The sequence below is a fragment of the Agelaius phoeniceus genome, chromosome 1 (assembly GCF_051311805.1).
Source record: "Agelaius phoeniceus isolate bAgePho1 chromosome 1, bAgePho1.hap1, whole genome shotgun sequence".
NCBI classification, from domain to species: Eukaryota; Metazoa; Chordata; class Aves; order Passeriformes; family Icteridae; genus Agelaius; species Agelaius phoeniceus.
The window spans coordinates 97,847,347-97,868,547 of NC_135265.1; the positions used below are offsets into that span (position 1 = coordinate 97,847,347).

At 36.2% G+C, this 21,201-nt stretch overlaps 1 protein-coding gene across 1 annotated transcript in view; it reads right to left on the reverse strand.

Moving 5' to 3' along the window:
* Positions 1-21,201, reverse strand: part of DOK6 (docking protein 6) — a 250,950-nt gene that overhangs the window by 87,554 nt on the left and 142,195 nt on the right. Inside the window, exons 4-5 of the mRNA XM_054639325.2 lie at positions 20,180-20,299; positions 10,398-10,587 (exon numbers count right to left, since the gene is read on the reverse strand). Coding sequence (XP_054495300.1) covers positions 10,398-10,587; positions 20,180-20,299 — 310 coding nt within the window. The remainder of the gene's footprint in view (positions 1-10,397; positions 10,588-20,179; positions 20,300-21,201) is intronic.

The following is a 21,201-nucleotide window of genomic DNA, read 5'->3' on the forward strand; positions in this document are numbered from 1 at the left end:
ATGAAAGATTTCAGTGAATTATAGCACTGACTGAGTTTTCTTCCAAAAAGTCAGAAAGATCAAATGATGTTTGGAGCAGCCGAGATTGAGAGATTCCATTAGATGCTACTTCTCCCTCCCTTCTTTCTAATAAGATGGAAGCTTTTTAGAAAATATGTGACAAATGACCACTCACAGCAGAAATAAATCACACACCACAGAGTACAGCATTATTAATAGTGCAATAATAGTAATAACTTACTGTGATAGCAAAGAAGTACCATTAAGAGGGACACAGCAGCTAATAGCATTTCCTCTACAGGGGCTAAGGGGCAAACCTTCCTTTGGTACCTTATAAATAAGTGGAAGATTAAAGGAGCCGGTGGGACCAAATAGCCTGATTTTGCCAGAATGCTACTGGGTAGGCACTGCCTGTAAAGTGCTCTCCATCTCCCCTATGTGACAATATTTTAATAGTTCTTTACTTAATTTAAATTAGAGTGAGAGGACATTTAGTTGCAATAAAAGACTTGAGGGGGGTATAAAATATGGTAATGCTAGGAGGGCTGTGACATGGTTTTCAATTATTAGCCTTGTTTTCTCCTTAGCAAAGTGCTGTGTGAAAAAAAAAAAACCTTGAAATTTAGCATATGGATTTGTATTCAGGCACTACTTAAAAAATTAAAACAATTAATCATGAATGGCCAATTGGATAGTTCTTTCAGGTCTTCATATTTAGTTATATACATATTTCGGGAAGAAAACATTTATATTATTTTGCACATGTTATTGAAATACTTCTCTGTGTGTGTAAGTGTATTTGTCTTAGTAGTAAAAGTTCAAAAAAGTAAATTGGATTTCACTAATGGTGAAGCTGTTGGGAAGTGGTGAAGAATATATATTATCAGAATTATTTACCATGTTTAGAGGTTTTAACGAAAACATCCTAGTTATTCACCAGTTCAAGAAAATTGTCAGGTTTGCAAACTAATGTTGTCTCCATTTGTGTTTTTTTTCAATATTATTGTCCTGGTTTTGATTATCAATAGCTTTTTGCAGAAAAGCAGATTTTTTTCTAATCAATAACATAATGAATGAAATTAATAATTAATTAATAAATAGATGGGAATATTATTTTCATGATTATTGATTGGTTTTAAAAGCAAAAAATGTAAAAAAACCTGCACCAATTTAAAGAAAATGTTAGTAACTTCCACAGTTACTGACACATTTCCATGCAGCCTTGGGTGCCATGAGATCACAAATACCATAAGTATGTTAGGAAATGTGTGTAAATGTAACTGACATACATATAAAGCTCTTGTTGTTAAGGACACTCAACTTACTAATGAAACTAGCATGCAGCTACTGAAAAAAAGAATCACCATGGAAATTTCTAAGCTAGAATTTCTGCTCTCCCACAATTACTATGTCCAGAACACAGAAGTATTTCTGGAACTGCTATCCATCTGTAACTGACAGTAATGGCCAAAAACACTCTACTGACCTCTTTTGGAAGCAAAGAAGTTACTGGGTACCCACATTTTCCAGAAATGCATCTTAATAAAGCAAAACAAAAAGATGCCAATAGGTATTTTATAGAATAATAGAATATGCTGAGTTGTGAGGGATCCATCAGGATCATAGAGTCCATCTCCTGACCCTGCAAAGGACACACCATGTGCCTGAGAGCACTGTCCAAACTCTTCTTGAACTCTGTCAGCCTTGGTGCTGTGACCAGACCCCAGGGGAGCCTGTTTCAGCACCCTCAAGGTGAAAATCCTTTTCTTGATATCTAACCTAATCCTCTCCTGACTCAGCTTCCTCCTGTTTCTTTGAGTCCTGTCACTGGTCATGAGAGTGAAGAGATCAGCACCTGTCCCTTCTCTTCCCACTGTGAGGATGTTGAAGACTGCAAGGAGGTCTCCCCTCAGTTTCCTCAAGGCTGAACAGACCAAGTGGCCTCAGCTGCTACTTATAAGTGAGTTTATTATTTCTGAGAACAATGAATCAACACTGCCTGAAAGAACAGGGGGAATTTGGCAGATATTAGGCAAAACCTTCCAAAACCAGACTGCTAAAGCAGCTTTCTCAGTTCAACAGTAGTGAACAACTGTCAAGCTATCCTCAACATGATTTCATTGTGATGAAGACTCAAGCCTGAGAGAAGAATAAAACTTCCATTGCAATTGCTTTTGAATCTGATGTACAAGAGACAACTGCTCAGCACTAAAATGGCTTTAGAATAAACCTACGTGCCAGCAGAGGAACCAGAGTTCCTGACACAAACATATAAAACCGTGCCCCTTTATGCTTCTGCAATGCTCCACGTGTGCATGTGCAAGCACGGGTTTGCACAGGTCCCTACATATTCATGAACAAGCCTCTTTTGTTGTGCAAATTCCAGCTCTTGCATTTTGATTACTTCCTTCCATGTTTGTACAGTACACAGCCCTAGCATAATGGATATTTCAAACCTCCTCCTCAACTGATGATCCTACATTCATAAGCTTTGGAGAAAAGAAGGATTTATTTGTGCTTAGCATTCTTGCTAGCTACATGGTTCTCCGTGAAAAACGTGGCCTTCTGGATTGTCCTTTGTGAAGCATTTAACACTCTTCCACTGTTGGTATAGATAATTAGGCATCAAGTTTCAGCATTTTTAATTAGCTCATGCAAATAGCCTTGCTGGGGGAGAGATGCAACAGTATTTCAGTGCTAAACCAGACATTTTATTGTAAATGGCATCTATATATTAAATGAAGAACATTGCAAAATCTATTAGTATTTTGTATTTAAAAGCTTTGAGTTTTGACATCAATTTCTTTTTTTTGACTAAATTGTTTTGGGTTTCAAATCTGAGTTATTTTAGCCTTCCTGTATTTTCTGGTAAGAAGTTAAAGGTTATTATGCCTCTTGGAGATAAAAGGACCTGCTGCTGGGATGTTTCAAATTATCCAGACCTGCCATATGAGATTAATTATTGCTGTTGCTGACTGTGTAATTCAAAGGTTAAAATGCAGAGTTGAAACAATAAGTGAATCCTAATGTGATTAAGAATGTATGAATTATTTTGTCTGCTTCTTCTACACTCATATATTACACAGCAATAACCTTGTTAGCCATATTCAGCTTCAGGAATATTAATACAACAATGCAAGCCTACAGGAGAGCATAGGTATGAAAAAGAGACTATTAGAATATGGTAAGTAAATCTTTTGGGCTCACATGTGGACATAGAACCTCCTAAAAGCTAAATGGTAGCTAGTCTCAAAATATTTTCAAACAAGCCCTAATTTGACTATGAGGTGACTGTGTTATGAAGGGAGAAAGCAAATTAGGCACTTCAGCTGAAAGGTACAATTCATGTTATGCCAAGATCATAGGAGGAACTTAACATGCTGTCTGCTAATACTCTAGTCAAATACAACACCATTCTTATTGATTCCATTAAAAAGCTTTGCAGCATTTCAAATAAACAAATAATATTGGACAGCTGGTGATCAGCTGACAACTCACACTGATCCCTCTGTGATCTGTAAATATAACCCACTTCTACAGACACCTCAGAGATATTGGCTTTCCTTCTCAGCTGCATATCTGCTGTGTTCACTGCACAAAATTTGGGTGATTGCTTTTCTAACTGCATGTCTTTCACTCAGTACAAATTCATAAGAAAATTGCTTGGGCAATGCTGAATTAATTAGCTAGTGATGTGCTCATTGCTATCAATTTAGTATTTATAAATTTATCCATTATTATACTACACAATGTCATCTATGAAGCTTGGTGCTCTGTCCTAAGAGTCACTGACTTTTCAAACTATTTAACTATTTCTGTTAAAATTAGAAAAGGGAATTCTCTCAATATAGTTCTTTTTAAGATGTCAGTGTTTTTCTCATAAAAATTATTTTTCAGTGAAGTGAAATGGATCAGGCATTCTTTGTCAGTTGGAGAAAATCTTTTGTAGGTTTGTATATCATAAGAAAATTTTCAAAAAAGGGTTTAGAAAAGCAGAATGCTTTAGAAGGTACAATGCAACCCTTTCTCCTCTCTGCTTCCCATAGTCAATTATATGATGAAGAATTTCATTGCTATGTGAATTTTGGTGGAACTTGCTCTGACTTATCAATGCTAGAGCAGTCTGAGAGGAGCCTTGGCAGAGAGAAAATGCAATGAGCACTTTATAAATCACTTACAATGGTCTATATTAGCTTCTGGTAGTAAAACAGTTCTTAGATTAGGTACCATGATGAAAACCAGAGTAAGGGTCCTGTAGATGAGTTAAATACTCAACTCCTTTTTAAGTAGGGTTTAAGTGAGTCAAATGACTAACACAGAACTTCTTCCAGGTCAGGAATTTGGCAAGAGGCAAACTGAGAGCTGGAATGGAAAAAAAGTAGGAATGGAACTACAATTACAACATATTACAGTATAACCTTGGCACTGCTAAGTAACAGGAACTAATGAAACCTTTTCAGTGCTAAGAAATGCCACTTTTCCTAAAATGAGAGCTGCGTCATTACTGAGGAAAAAGCCAGGGTAGGATACATAAAAGAGATTAATGTTTCTTTTTCAAGAAAGCTTTTTATTTTCAGATTTTGGAGATATATGCCACTTGTGGAAAGGATATGAGAAAGAAGTGAAGGGACCATGAGGAAACATAAAACCACAGAAAATTTATATCGCAGGTAATTTGGCTTTTTGAAAATATCACAAAGGTGGAAAAGAAGGAAAAGATCCTAGCAAACTTAACTATTTAAAGTGTGGGATGCTGAGAGCACTGTGCTAACATTTATGTGAAATGATAAATTATCTACTGGAGCTGCACAAGTGCTCATACTGATGCTCAACCCAAAATGACTCACAAATTCTGTCACAAGTTTATGATTTTTAATGATATTTAGAATGATTTAAAATATATGGTTTATTATTCTATCGTAAACCCAGGATAGATAAACTCAATCCACTATTTAGATAATCCACCAGCAATCAGGAATTGCAGGTTTGTCTTCAGGGAGGTACAGGCATGTACAGCAGTGTATGAAGTCCCATGACAGCTGTCTCACGAGGCACATGCACAAGGGGTCTCCTCCCACAAAAGCAAAAAAGAGCATGTTAACTGTGACTGAGCTTTAAGGGTTAATTGACTAATACATTTCATATTAACACCAAAAATCACCACAGAGGACTGACAGACAAATGAAACATTTCAGTCAGATGTAGTGCCTGAAGGAAACAGTGAACTTTCTGCTTCAGATAACCCTAGCATCTGTGTATGTACCACAGAGAAAATGAATGTATCAGTCTTGGGAAAAAAAATCTGAGAAATTCTCATGTCACCACTGTGTAATGCTTGAGCTTAATACTTTTCTTAACCAAAGAAACAGATTCCAGATCTTAGAAGTGATAGAGAAGACCATATTTCATTAAATTTTCTCTGATGAACAAAAAAACTAAATCAAAGGCAAATAAAGAAGGAATAGTTTAGTGTGGTTCAATGAGTCTCTTTGAATGCACAGCATGAATTACTTGGAAATACTTGAAATTGCTTAAATTTCAACATCTTGTCTACAAAGTAAAAGAAAATGTATTTCAGAAAAAGGAGTATGTAATAGATTTGAGGCTCCTTCTGCTCTCAAAAATCCAAGAAAAAAATCTTCTGCCTCAAAGTCTCTGCTGGAAACTCACAAAATTTGACAAATTTTGGCTGGAGCTTCCACAGCCCATCCCCTCATTTTCTCACCATGTTTAACTTGACTTCAGCTTTTTCTTTTTTTTATATTTCTAGCCAGTTAATACTTGACCAGACAGCTTCCATACATAGAAAATAATGTAAAAGACAAAATTACAGTAAAGTGAAAGAAAAAACACTTCAAAATGAACAAGGAGTCCATATGTGCTTAATTTTCTCTGTGTCTCAATTCTGAATTCTTGGGAGTATCCTCTTATGGTCCTAAAAAGATGTCTCAGACAGCTTGTTTTGCCAAAAGGAAAGATTGGACAACTGCCTTTTGTAGTTACCAGAGAGTGGAATTTAAACATTGTTTATGGCCTTTATTATGGTAAGGATTTTTTTTTATGGTGATTGTTTGGCTTACAACATCAGCAAAAAGAACCCTGTAATTTGGACAAGAGACTGAAAAGGATGTCTTCACACCTGATCAGGACTATTAAATGTTTCACCTGTAGCTGTTTTACTACTTTTCTGGCATGTTTCTTAAATTGCATGTACTTAATGCAATCCCCTGCAAATTAAGAGCAACTTCATGTGGACAGTTAGGGTGTGCAGCTCTGTAAGGACACATCTCCCATTTCAGAGGCCTAACATCAGAGACAGTCAAAGACTAATTTAGCCCATGTACATGGAGCAGCACCACTAAAAGTTTGAAGAGAAGTAAGTGCACCTATGCAGATCAACTCCACAGTGCCTCCAATGTATCCAATATCCAAAATAATGAGAACGAGGTGCCTGAACATATTACATACAACCATAAACTAAGGAAACTAAGGAAACTAAGGAAATCCTGTGAATCATTGATGATTAAACATTAAAACTCCTGTTGTGGTTTAATCCCAGCTGTCAACAAAGTATCACGCAACCATTTTCTCACTCCCCCGCTGGGACGGGGGAGAGAAGCGGAAGGGTAAAAGTGAGGAAAGGCAGTGGAATAGGTAAAGTAAAAGCCTTGTGCACATGCAAAATGTCACAAGGAATTAATTCACCACTTCCCATGGGCAGACAGGTGTTCAACCATTCCCAGGAAAACTTCTCTCAACCACACATAACAATGACTTGGGAAGACAAACGCCTTCACTCCAAATGTCCCCCTATTCCTTCTCCCCCACCCTGCTTTATATGATCAGCATGATGCCATACAGTGCAGGATTGTCCCTTGGGTCACTTGGGTCAGCTGTCCCAGCTGTGTCCCCTCCCAACTCCTTGTGCCACCCCCAGCCTGTTTGCTGGTGGGGTGGGGTGAGGAGCAGAAAAGTCTTTAACTCTGTGTAAGCTCTGCTCAACAACAACTGAAACATCCCTGGGTTACCAACCTATGCTCAGCACAAATCCCAGACTCAGCCCCATAACAGCTCCTGTGAAGAAAATTAACCCTTCCTGTCCAGTTTGGCTGTCTGTCTCTGACCGGACACGGGTAGGGTGGTTCTTGGGTGGCACGCGTTTCAAAGGACGAGTCTGGACTCTTCAGCTTTTCAGTCTTCAGATTGTTTATTGTTTCTTATCTACAAAATTTTCTGTCTGCCCAACAGAGGTCTGATCTGCAAGGCAGCCACGGGCACTCTGACCACCCATGAGGCAGTCTTGTCTTTTTATACTAAAATCTACGTACATGATATTTACCTTTATTTTCCAATACTTTTCACCCATGTTGGCAAGTGCACTTTCACCATAAACCAATCCCCAAGTGCCAACATCACCACAGGAGATGGAGGACAAGAAGAAGAAAGAAGAAGGACGAGACACGCCCTGATCCCTCCATCTTGTCTCCATAACCCCCCTGTACCAAAAACCTTTAAGTTTATATTTCACCCTCTAAATGTGTCCCTTTTACACCCTTCACTCTAAAGTGATTCTCATGTCCTCAAACTGCTGTCACTTCTGTGGATGGATCAAAATCAAGGCACCAAGCATTCTTGGCAACATTCCAGGATTTCCGAGACCCCCAAGGGTTCTCCTGGCATCTCTGGACATCGGGAACGATGTGCTGAGTTCCCACACCTTCCAAAACCAGAACAACTCCCAGATCCAGAACAAGACTAGTTAGTTGGAAAGCCTTGATGTTTAAAATGTAAATGCTATGCTCTTACCTCATGTGCTCTGATCCATTTACTGTGTTAGATAAACAGCATGAATCCATACAAAGCTATTGTAGTGCCTAATGGAGTTGTGAATGACTGTTTTCTGATAGGTGAAGAGATTTCATGGGATTAGCCCTAATCAGGTACTTTAGGTAATGAGAATCTCTCCATCCAGCATTGAACAAAGCCACACAAAATAGTTCTTTCCCCATATCTCAGCAGGGTTTGGATAGACAAAAGGACAGATTAAGGAAATGTCTGAGCAAGGAATACTTACTTTCATTGCTTCAATAAATAATAAAAAAATCAGGACAAGTCTAACTTCATAGATAGTGCAAAGGCACATATTTACTCCAATTCAGTGCAAAACTATACAGAAAAATCTGGCAGATTAAAAGAATTCAAAAGAATCTGAATCTGAATTCATTCCTCCCATATTTTAGACATTCTTCAAATTGTGTAGTCATTGCATTTCATTAGACAAGTGAGCAGTTCAGTTTTATACATCCAAATTAACATTCCATTTAAATGAAAAGCAATATATTCATTAAAATATAAATTTGTCAAAAAGCTTAATTCTGATCAATTTATTTAACATAGTATCTCTTTGTGAATATGTCCATGTATGTTATTGAAGGGATTTATTTTCTCAAACAAAGTAATACCAAAACTCGGGATGTAAAATAAATATATAAAACTGAGCTTCTAATGTTCATGCAAACCTCATACACATATACTGGATATCTGCTAAAACATACTAAAACATAATAACCCATTCAAAAATATTTCCTTTAAAGCAATTGCCTACATTTAATATTTAGGCCTTAGGGAAAAATTAAAGCAACAACATTTTTACTGCATAACATTCTCATAAAACATGGATGAGTGCTTCACCTCTGATAAAACAACATGCATCAGGAATTTATTGTATTAAGGTACTAGCAGATCAGGGGACAAAGAAAATCATGTTCAGAAAGAGGAGAAAGATGATTTGTTGATTGAAAAAATAAAGTAAAACCCCAAGCAAATCAACAACAGATTTTAAAATGAGTGCTATTATTGCCCTATATAGCCTTCAGATGTTATTGAAGATACCAACTTTTCTCTAGCCCTATTTTTTTTACTTCTATGCATTTTCAAATCAGATAGATAAAGTACTCCCAAGCAAGCAAAAAGGGAGGAATCAGATCAAAGACAATAAAGCATGACAGATAAAGGCAGAGCTATCTCATAATAATAAAGCACAGGAAAACAATCCACTTTTCATCAGGTCATGTGGTTCATGGACTGTAGGAGCAGATGATATTCAGATACTAGCATGGAATTATAATACTGTAGGAGGCTTGAAATGGAATTAAAATACTGTAGGAGGCTTGAAATGCTAATTCATGCTAAAATTGTGTATTTGAATAAGCCCCTCAGCTTAATCATTGAAATCAAGTTGAAACATGGGTCAACTTTTGCTATTTAAAAAAAAAAAAAATTAAATAAAAAACTCCAGTGATGTCTTCATGTGAACTCATCACAGAAAACTAACAGAGAATCAAAATGGTCTAGTGACAGCATTCTCGATATACAAATTACTGGTAAAATGGTAGCTCTCAGATATAGAAATGGCAGAGGAATTTTGGCCATTATCCCCTTAGACAGTAGGGTCCATGTGATCCGTGGTTTTGTTTCTGATCACAAACTGTACTTTTGTGAATATTTGTTAATAGTATTGAATAAGTAAACATCAAAAAGCATATAAAGATTTTTTTTTTTAACAAGACAGTGTGTCTAACCCAAGAGTGTAGAGATACCTGTAATTTCAGAGATTGTTTCAGAAAATTCAGGCTCCTCATAAAGGAGTATGATGACCCATAAAAAAACCCAAACCAAACCATTAAAAGAATAGTCTAGAACCATAAAATACTAGTTGAAACACAACCAGAGGGAGAGTTAAATGCAGAATTATTTTTGTGCAGAAATGCAGAAAAGGCAGTGAACCTAATGGCAAGATATGAAATGCATTAAAGAGAGACATAACAGAGCTCTAAGGAAATTTAAAACTGATCTGAAGATGGAAATGGCAATGAGGATTAAAACTGCAGGCAGGAAAAAGAGCTAGCCTTTTTATGGGTTCACAATGTTCTCTGTATTCCTGCTTGCAATTATACTCTAGGGTGGCAATCAGTCATCAGGAACATCTAAAAAGAGTAATACCCACTGTAATGGAAGTTATTCCATTCATACTTGTGTGATGAGCCTTTTCCATGATCCAGAATTAATTTCTTCTACATCAAAAGTACTCAAATCATACCACACTACTGTTTAAGCACAGTGAGACTCATAAAACTTAAGAATGACATTTCAATCACAGTTAAATAAAAGTCAGAGGGAGCTTAAGCTCATTTTTAATATGAGACATATTAACGTTTATTTCAAACACTGGCCTGGATATATTGAAAAGTAATATTCAGCAAAGGGAAGTCTATGGAGAGGCCATGTATTCTGTCTTGCTTTATAAGGAGAGGCATATTTAATTAATCAGACTGCTTATTAAAAAAAAAAAACCACACTGTTCATTTATTCATTTTTTGCATCTCCTTAGCTCTTACCTTCCAGACTCAAATGTAAACCACGTTGAGTCACGTCCATATCTCCTCAAAGAGCTCAGAGGCCACATGACCAGCTTGACCTTGGCATTGTGGATGTCCCAGAGATAGATGTTTTCATGTGTGATCTGCATTGTACATTCCCCATAGATATCTAAATTTGGTGTAGGCATAAGGTATACATTGAATCGTTCTGGAAAAAAAACAAAACCACAAAGTAAGATATCACAGGTTAAAGTAAGATTTTATACTGGGAAAAAAAAGAAATAAAGCCTTTAGTTCTGATGATCCAGAAATCAAAGCCAAATTTCTGGCTTTAACAGAGGTGAGGATCCACTGGTATTGAAGCAGTCCTGCTAGTGAATAAGAGAGGAATAAGAGGAAAATAATCTTTGTTTCATTTCCCTTACAAATGATGCGGCAGTCTGAAACATCTTTCACAGATGATCTGCATAGTTCTCTTGGATATATGTTGCAGCAACTTTACTGAAGTTCATTTTTACCCTGACATTAAGGTCCATGACTTTTTACAAATCAAAACTCACAATGATGAGAACTCTGACATAGACTCCTCTCTCAAAGAATAGAACTAAAGGTATCCTGGCAAAACATGTATGTGCAGCCATCACCTCTTGGAAAAGCTGTCCTTGAAATTGCAAATCCAAGTTTACTTGTTGAAGCTTGTAAATAATTACATTCCTTGCATTCAGTTTCTGTTTATTTGCCAAAGTAATTAATATTTTCAAAAATAATAACAATTTTAATCATCTGTTGCTTTCTTGAAACATCTGATTCAACATGATATATTATTATGGTCATGACATCAATCACTGTCAGCTGCACTTTGCTTGCAAAGTGCACTTATTGCAGTAGGAGGTCAAGGGCATTAATAATTTTCTGAAGTGCCTGAATTGCATGGGATTTAATAAGCAATGCAAAAAAAATCATAAAAAAAAAGGAAACAAAAAAAACCAGGAAAACCAAGGTGATGTAAAACACCATTAACTCATATGGAAGGAAGCAAATATTATTAGGAAGAGAAATTTAAATACAAATGCAATTTTCTTTGAAGAATAACTAATGTTTCTATGAGTTGCTTCTACAAAGAATGAAAAACTCAGTTAAATTTCTGGTTGTACAGTTGGAAGTGCATTGCAATATTAGGGCTTAATAGCATCATATGGGAGAGAGTGCAGTACACTCACAACTTTCCTGTCACAGTTTTTTTTCATCTTTGAAATGAGTAAAAATGCAAAATGTCAATTCTACTGCCTGAAAGTGTTGACAAAAAAACCTAAGAACAATTCAAAGTATGAGCATGAGCAATGCTTATTCAATAACAATATTAGGAAAATGTTCTTTAGAGGGACAACTGATAGGAAAATTGCCTCCAATTACTTGATAAAGTAAAAAGGGTTAGAGGGTAAAAAGGGTGGATTAAATATTTTTAATCCATCATTGGAACTAAATTTTCTCACAGTGTCCTAAAATTAGGAAAGAATTTAAATTCAAGTGAGAGAAATTTACTGCAACGCTCAAAATTAGCTTCCCATTCTGTTTGAAATTCAGTATGATAGGCATTATGTCTCTAATTTTTAAACATTTAATATATATATATATGTTTTTGACAAAACAGTTAAAATATTGCAAGTGAGTTGATATAAAATATGAGTGTGTGTGAGTTTGTGTGTGTGTGAATAAAGTGGCAAAAGTTTGAGGAATTAGAGAAAGCAAGGAACTGCTGGCTGAGCAATAAAAATTGCTGCATAGCTATAAGTAAACTTGTCATCCCTAATGTTGTTCTGTTTCAGTCAATTTAATTTTGTCCTATTAATGGCTCCCCAATTTATTCATTTAGTCACAACCTCTTCTCCCAGGCCCAAGTTCTCATTAGTCACACTAATGGGTTTTAGCCCTAAAAGTTTAATTTTATGACTAGGATCCCATGTGTGAAACCCCAGACATTTTGTGACACACAGCACAAGTAGATTAGCAGAGGCTGCTGAGATCCCTGAGGAGAATTCCCCCTAATGCTCAGAGGAGTGCATGGGGCAGGGGTGTAATGAAATGCCTACTCAACTAAATGGAAGGACTCACACTTGGGAGTAGTGGGTCAAAGACCACATTGGGAAGGGAATGGTGGTGAACAAGATAACTTTCCCTTTGCACTGCAATTATATATATATATATGTATGCATATGTATGTATATGTATGTATATGCACCCTTTCAGTATCCATGTCCTTGGGATCGTCACGCAGAAATTCCTCACAGCTGTGCAGTGTATCATCATACTTTTATCATGTATTAGACTCCAGCTTTGCATTGCTGTGCTGTCAGTTATTGCCACTTCCCTCCTCCATTTGAAAGAAAGATGCAGTAACTGGCCTGTCAGCTGTTTCTCTCTTGCATGACACGAAATAACACAGTGTATCTATGGGGGATGGGGGAATTATATGAGAATGAAAATCTTTCCCCATCTTCACTGACAGAATGCCTCAGACAGCAGAGAAAATGAAAAGGTACAATTATTTTTTGAAGTTAACATTAAACTGCTGTGTGGAGGACACAAAATACTTCAACTTGCTTTAGATGTTACCAGGTTAGTCATGAAATGCTCAACTTCTGTAACGTGTTTGAGGATATTATTGCATGAAGGGCATTCAGGACATATGGTATCCTCAAACTGTCAGGAGACATTTGCTGACTTTGCATGGGAGGTCAGTGTCTAAGGTGAGATGTCAGGGATTAAAGGAAGTATGTCTGATTAAAGTGAACATCAGCTGCAGGGCAAAACGTGGCACCCTTGGAACTGAATCAAATTGGCAAGAAAAATGAGTGTACAAACATATGTGCTGGAGAAGATTGAGGGTGGATAGATTTGCTTTTGGAACAAAACCTATACTTTTGAATAGTGGGCAGCTGAGGACATGGAAAGGTGTAGATTAAATGGTTTTATTAATTAACATGCAGGGTCAAAATTTTCCAGTTCAGAAAATATTTGAGCAGGTATCTAGTTAATGGTAATACAGTCATTCCATCTTTAATGGCATGTTTTGCCCTTACACTCATCCAGGCAAAAACAAACACTCATCATAGGCCAGATTTGGGGATTCCAGCTGAATTCTGACACCAAATCTTCTGAATGACATTGAATAAGTTATTTTGCTTCTCTTCGGTTCAGATACCATCTGCATATGAGTAGGATGAGATAATAACAGTCCATTGGCTAGTAAAACTAGGCAAATAGAAGTTAATAAGGGGCTCAAAAAGTAGGGAGATGGAAGAAACCAAACAAGATGCAATGTTGTTGGACAAGGTAAGACTGGGACTGAACAGGCACAATTCCTCACCATTCAGGATTCTTATCCTCCTCCCTTCTCTAAACAGGTGAGAGCAAAGTTCAGGGAGTAGGGGAGCAAGGATGAGAAAAAAATGCTGCTATATTGCTACACTTATTATTTCACTCAATGTGACTGCTCTTTCCCATCTCCTTGAATGAGCAGAGCAATGCTTCATCACACACTTAGTGCATGTAAAGGTGTTTAGCATTTGGGCTTTGGCAAGAATAAGACATTTAATAATGCTTTCCAGGGCACAGGAGCACAAGAGTCTTTATGAAAATGAGCATATTGACTGAGACAGAGACTTGGCAGCAACTCCAAAATGCTCTTGGCCTTCCAGCTGTACTGGGGGAGCAAAGTGATGGGAGCCCAGTGATCCTGATGCTGCCATTTTATCACTGGATTCCTTTGGTTAAATCATCCCAGCTGGAAAACCAACCAGATGACATTGCAATCTTGCAATCCAGATGCTTGGTTTCATTTCAGCTTTAATGATGGGTAAAAAATTACTTATAAAAGGTGACAGTCAGGTTGGTGGCACCTATATAAATAAGTAGAGGATTTGAAAGCAAATATTCAATTTATATGTGAAAGAAACTCCTCCACCTTTGAGACTTCTCCTGCTGACCAGCTGTGGCTAATTTTCAGGTGGAAAGAGAGCTTAAAGTCTGGAAGGTGCAGCATTTTGTGTTTATTCATATCTCAGGGCTATTAGAATGTTTCCCTTCTTCAGTGAGGAACCAGGACTTCAGAAGAAATTTTTTTGTGCTTTGCTTATAAATATTCTGCTTTGCATTCATTAAAAATGTAACCATATCAATAAAAAAGTAGGTAAATACTTCAAATTGTTTCAGTGGTAAGTAGTAAAGTAGAGAAGAATCTGAAGTCTCACTGGATTAACATTAAAACTGTAAACACCTTGCTTTTCTGAATAAAACTGTCCGTGTTTCATTTATTTAAAAAAGCCCAAAAAACAAACCTATTGTATAAAAATGGATTAAGGATAACAGAAGATGAATAAAAAACCATGCAAAGTGCTTTTATGTATTAAATTACAGATATTCTACAGACCCTAGAAAATGCCCTAAAACAAGTCAGCTCTGTGAATGTAATTACAAAGTCTCTATGCTTTGGCTGTCGTTTGTAATCTCAATATGTAGCACAAAGAAATGCCTCATAATCCTCTTCTGAGGATTCAAGGACGTTGTTCACTATGAAAAGCTACATTTTTACTAACAAGAATTAATGACTTTCTTGCAATTAAAATCCAGGAAGCAAGACTGCTGCTCCTCTGGAAGGTTTTTAAATAAAAAAGGAAGGTAAAACCAATGAAAGAACAAAAACCTTACAAAGGAAGTAATTTTATTAAATACTAATTTAAATATTAGGCAGGGAGGAAAAGCAAAAATTCATTTATCTTTCAAACTTTTCCAGACTTTGAAAATAAAAATTATGTTTATCATGGAGTAATTTTTTTTTTTAATAAAGCCTCAAAACACATAATTAAAAAGCCTTTTATTGATATCACAGGATTGAGTTAGGAGTAAATAAGATATAGCAGCAAAGGATGGATCTGGCCTTTTCTTCGGTTTAAAAATTTGCATTTTAACATTTGCCCATTTTCTTTAAGTTTTACATCAAGTTTACAAGTAAAGTTTAATAGAAAATGGTTTAGTACAAGAAAAGTTTAATAGAAAATTATTTAGTATGAGTATTCAACTATTTTAGCACTATTATTTAGTATTTAAAACAGATAGAAATAGAATCTTCACCAAACAGATGCACCTGCTCCTAAAAAGTGAATTGATTAATAGTCTACACATACTGCTTTTTTAACCAGCATTATCTTGAATATTCTGATTTCTTTTTCACATTAAATGTAGTCTGTTATTGTATAGTGTCCATTCGGATGACATCTTTCAAATTGCTTCATTCTATAAAGAATGAAAATAGTGACACATTGGACACACTATCCATTATGAGAATGGAGAAATTCTAGATATGACATCACCTGGAAAGATAAAAGTCAAAAAAGACCCCCAAAACTCCAAAATTTGTTTTTGTCATTATGTTTTGGGATGTATTGCAAATGCTTCCAAATGCATCGAGAGCTGGAAAGGAAGCTTCCAGTTCTTCCAAATGGAGTCAACACTCTACATTCACAACTTCTTCCTCTAGCAGCAGCTTGAGAAACCTAAGGATTATGAAATGTGCATGCAAGAATCACAGCACATTGCTTACACTTGTCAACAGTGTAATCAGATCCAATTCAGTCCAGATTTTCTTTCATGGAGTTATAACTGTGTATTACTATTTGCATATAAAGCTTCACTGTCATTATACGAAATAAATTACCTGAATAGGATTCTGAAGTGAGGTCTCTACTGCTTTTGCTTTCATACTGTATTTTAATTCTTTAGCAAATAATCTAAAGGGAAATTCATAAGTGCTAGAGACCATGTTCAGTGTGAAAGAAACTTAAACAGAAAGAAGGTTGCTGCTATAGGGCTGAGGTACACCAACAAATCACTTAGATTTGCAGGAGAGAGTAGGTAAAATGGTTGGAGAGCAACAGAAGCTTCATTTCACATCTCAATTTAATTGGAATTTGTGCATCATTCCAAGCTAAGCAGCCATTAGTTGTGAGCCTTAAATTTCAAAAGAAAACCACCTAATAGTCATTTTCTGCAGCAGAGTTTACGCAGCAAGACTTGTGGTAATACTTCTGGAAAGCAATAATGGAGCTGAAATCCACTGAGAAGCTTCCTGTTACTGATGTGCTTTGCACAAAAGTAGCTTAGATGTCTTCTCTCACCTTCCTACAGACACAGCAGCAGAGCCCTCTGCTATAGGCAGAGCAGCTCTACAGTTTGCCTCATTTTGCTGTCACCACTGCAGAACTGCTTGGTGCTGGAGGCTCAAACAACAGCTCAGCTATGCTGAAACAGATCCCACTGGCACCTACTGACCACTCCAGAGCTATAAAAGAATGCCTCTTTCAGGTTTAGATTTCTATTTCTTTAGATTTCTATTGTCATGGGACAGAACTGCCTTGTGATTGTACGGCCTTTGCACACCAAACAACAGTTTTGACAGCCTTTGGAGCAAATTTTTTTTGTAAACCATGTTGTTGCATTCCTGCCACAGAGAATCACGTGTCTTCCCTTCTCAAATCTAAAGCTCATCTCAGAAGGACCACAAGAGTGAGACTGGGGGGATAAACAGGCTCAGAAATAATAAAAAAATGTATTAAAAAATGAGAGAAACCATGCATATTTTATTTACCAAAGATTTTCTGAAATTTAATTTTTTTATATAAAAATATAAGTAGCATGTAGCAATTTTAATGGCCCCAGGGCATATACAATAACAATTATGAAAAATTATTTCAAATGTTTCAAACTGAAGGTAGTGGCTTTGGTGGTCACATACAGGAAAAGAAACTACAAATCTACACATCAGAAAGTTGGGGTTTTTTTTTTGAGAGAGAGCCAATTTATTTATCTGATATGTTTGGTGAGTATCCTTACATCATTAAAATGTCCTTTAAGAACAAGATTGGGCAAGTAGTTGAATACATGAAGAACACTGCATATTAAAAATATTATCTCTTGAAAAAGGTAAAGCAGTTCATGAAAAAACCCACCTTATTAGGTTAGTTTTTCTAGTCCAAAGAGGTATCTTTACCAAATTTTACACATTTCAGATAATCTTTAGTGAAAAGTGACTATTTGAAAAAACCTCAATGGAATGGGATGCAATTAATGCTTAATACACCTGTTCTTTTGGGATTCATGCATTAGCACCTCTTATATCATAGAGATCTGAACAGTATGACACCATTCAATGTCTTTTAGCCTTTAAAAGTGCAAAAAAAATTATCCAAAACTGAAAACCCATTAGCACCATAATATTTATTACAATCTGTGGTCTTGCTCAAACAATAAGAGACATCTTTTTTTCAGTGATCTGAAAGAAAGCCTTTGTATGGGTCAGGCAACACACTTGCATAACTAGATGCTGAGGCTGTGAGACTCTGTTACATGTTTTACAGACTGTATTCTCACATCTCTGTTTCAAGTAAGCATTAATAAATGGACTAACTCGAGAGGAATTCTATGGAGTTGACACACTCACAATATGTTTTGAAGAAATGACATTCAAAGATACTACACTGGTATTCAGTTTTTACATAACACAAAAAAATAAAAAACATCCAGAGAGTGACACAGCTGCCATTTTCATAAAGAGCAAGATTTTAGATGCTTCATACACATAGCCACTGTCCATGAATTTTCAATTGTAAAATTAACTTTGACCTTTGGGTTTCAGGTCAACAAAAGCTCAACAAGAATATTTATAAGCAAAAGCTCAGTATGTGCAAGAAAATAAACTGAAAATCTGAAATGATGCCACCCAAATCACCAAATGATTCCACCCTGGAACTAGTCACCTTCTCAATAACACTGTCATGTGGGGAATGACACTGCCAGGTTTGCAGGATAAGATAACAAGTCTAAACTGAAGACATGGTTCCACTCAACTGAAGAAATCTGCTACAGGAATTTGAGTGCAACTGCAAATTCTTACAGCATAGATAAATGAACAAAATGTCAAATTTCATACCTATAGTAAGAATCTCTGCACTTTTTCCTCCTTCCAAGTTGATTAAAAGACATCCACAACAGAATTTGTTTTGCCTCTGAACGAGACAACTTTGAATTTCAAACATGCTTATTAAAATGCAAACTTGTGCATCAAGGGGATGAGGGAAGGATGAGGATAGGTATCAGAATTACTTGTTTGAGATATTGTAACTAATGATTTAGCAGAGCATGCTCGTCAAATATTGGATTATATGTATTCAGTCACTTGTTTTAAAAGAATACAGCTAATGATACCCTCCATGCATTATTATTCATGTGATTTGTACAACAAATACATGCTTTGCCTCTTTGTTTCCTTTCATTTATTTACTTAGAACAATAAAGATGCTAATTATGTTCATATATGCTGGTTGGTAACACTGCAATTAATTTCTAGACTAAGGCAATTGAATCAAGACTAGTTCATACAACAGAACTAATATATTCCTCCTGGAGGTCATGTGTGTCTAAACTGGATCTCTTTCAGGAGCATGATAAAATGTAATATTTTCCATCTATGTCCAAAAGCTGCTGGAGATGAATGACATGAATTCACTGCAGAAAGAGCTTGACGAATTTCAAACTACTTTCCTGTTCACATCCCAGGCTTTTTGATGAGGTTTATTTCCTTTCACATTTGTGAAAGACCTCCACCTGTTCACACAGTTCTCTCTTCAGTAGCATGCAGATGAGTTTTATACCTATAGCCTATGAACACATAGCAGATGGGTGCTTTGAGTGCTGTCTGATCATTATCACTTTCCTACAACATTAGTAGCTCTCCCTTTGTTAAGTAGTTTGAGACTACAAATTGAATTCTGTGTCTCATAGCAGGTAAACAACTTTATGAACGTTTGAACTTCTTTTAAATCCCATTTCAACATGTCTGCTTTTTGAACAGAATTCCTTAAAGATTTCTGTATATTTCATGCTGTGTGCTATTAGGTTCAGAGAAATAATATAATAAATATAGTGCCGTACATTCTATAATTTAATTACGTAATTTTGTTTATAATGATAGTTGGCTTGATATTTTATGACCATTGAGGCTGTGTGTGTTATTACTTTGTTGAAAGCTATTGGATCTTACAGAAGCATCAAGACAGTAATAATCATTGAGAGCTGTAATTTAGGGAGGACTAAATGAGCACATTTTGTGTTGCCCTCGTGTTCATTAATAGGAATTAAATGACAGGGTAATCATAGATTTTCTTTTGTTATTGCCTATTCCATCCACCAGCCTTCTTCCTGTGCATGTGTCTAATCCAAATAGCCTTTAGATGAAGACTTACAGCTCAGGCTTAGTGCTGACTAACATCTGTCACTGCCCTTTTCACCCATATTTGACAGGATTTAGATGATCCTGACTTCAATATTCAAGACAGGTAGGAGTTTAAAGCAAATATGTGTTTTATAGTCCAAATTGCTGTTGGTATGTTCATCGCTGTCCTTAAAAGGCTGCCAAACAACAGCTGCTGCTTTATTCTTCTGAATAGAAGCCATCATTTCCAGAAACAGAAGGGTCATGACCATCATTTCCCATGACAGGGAAATCTGAACACAATGAAGACACAAAGTCACTCTATATGTATTATTTGGCATGGAATTTAATAATCTTTATTTGTAAAAAAAAATATATATAAATAGGCTTGAGCTTCAAAAGCACATCCAAATGTTTATTTACTAATGATGTGCTTCCAGCTACTAGCAAAAGTCCTCCCAACAACAGGCACAAGAAAAGATGAAATGGGATAACACCTAAGAATGGATCTAGGAGTAAATAAAAAATTACTTACCATTTTGTTCTCTCTGGACTCCAGCAGCAAGCAAATCTGGTTCCCCAAGACTTATATCATTGAGCCTGGCCCCTAGACATTCCATGCAAAGATGCTTGCACCACTCCTCTGCCTCTAATTCTGAGGAAACAGAAAGAAATCCATTCATGTTGATATTAAAAAAATAAAAGAAAAAAAAGACATGAAGTTAAATCAATACTTTCTTACTGACAAGGTTTATCACAATGTTTGTGTTGAAACATGAGTTATTAGCATAAAGTCCCACAATAATTTCTTTGCCTCAATTTATGAACTTTTGAAAAGGGTTACACCATTAGGACTGCATATTCCATCCTCAAATTTGAGGATAGGAGGAGGAGCTAACAGAGAAGAGGAATAGTGAAATTTCAAGGCACTGTATTTATAGCAGGCCCTTTTGAAAGAAAAAATGCAATTATAAAAACTTCATATATAATAGCTGAAATATTCTTTACTGTATTTTAGACAAGACTGAACTCTTAAAGGTAATTTCTTTTTCTAAAGGTGTTAGAGCATTTTTCTAAGAGCAAAATAGTTATAAAATGCTCCTCAAATGCCAAACTTCTCTCTCTGCTGTAGTGAAAGACTATGCCTGCCAAGGTATTCTGAATAATTAATTTCTTCAGTTCTGTTCACCTTCTTTTGGTCTCAGGGCAACTTGGGCATTAGTTGAAACATTTATAAGAAGATTCAAAACCTCCCAGTCCTTTCTGAGTTGACTTTCCCATTGACGCAATATGAGAGCTCTGTATCTGCCAGTCCACCAAAATGTGGATTCCACAAGGCATAATTCCCACACACAACCCAACATCCTCCCATTCAACTTCAGCTTCATCCTATCCACTTCCCAAGTTTAACATCATGAAATCCCTGGCATTGGTCAAACACGCATCATCTCAAGTTGGAGCTAACACAGTGTGAAACTACAAACAAGAAAAATCATGCAACTACCCTAACTGTCCTTTATTTGCAGGAAAGACTTGACCTAAGGGAAAGTTCCCAGA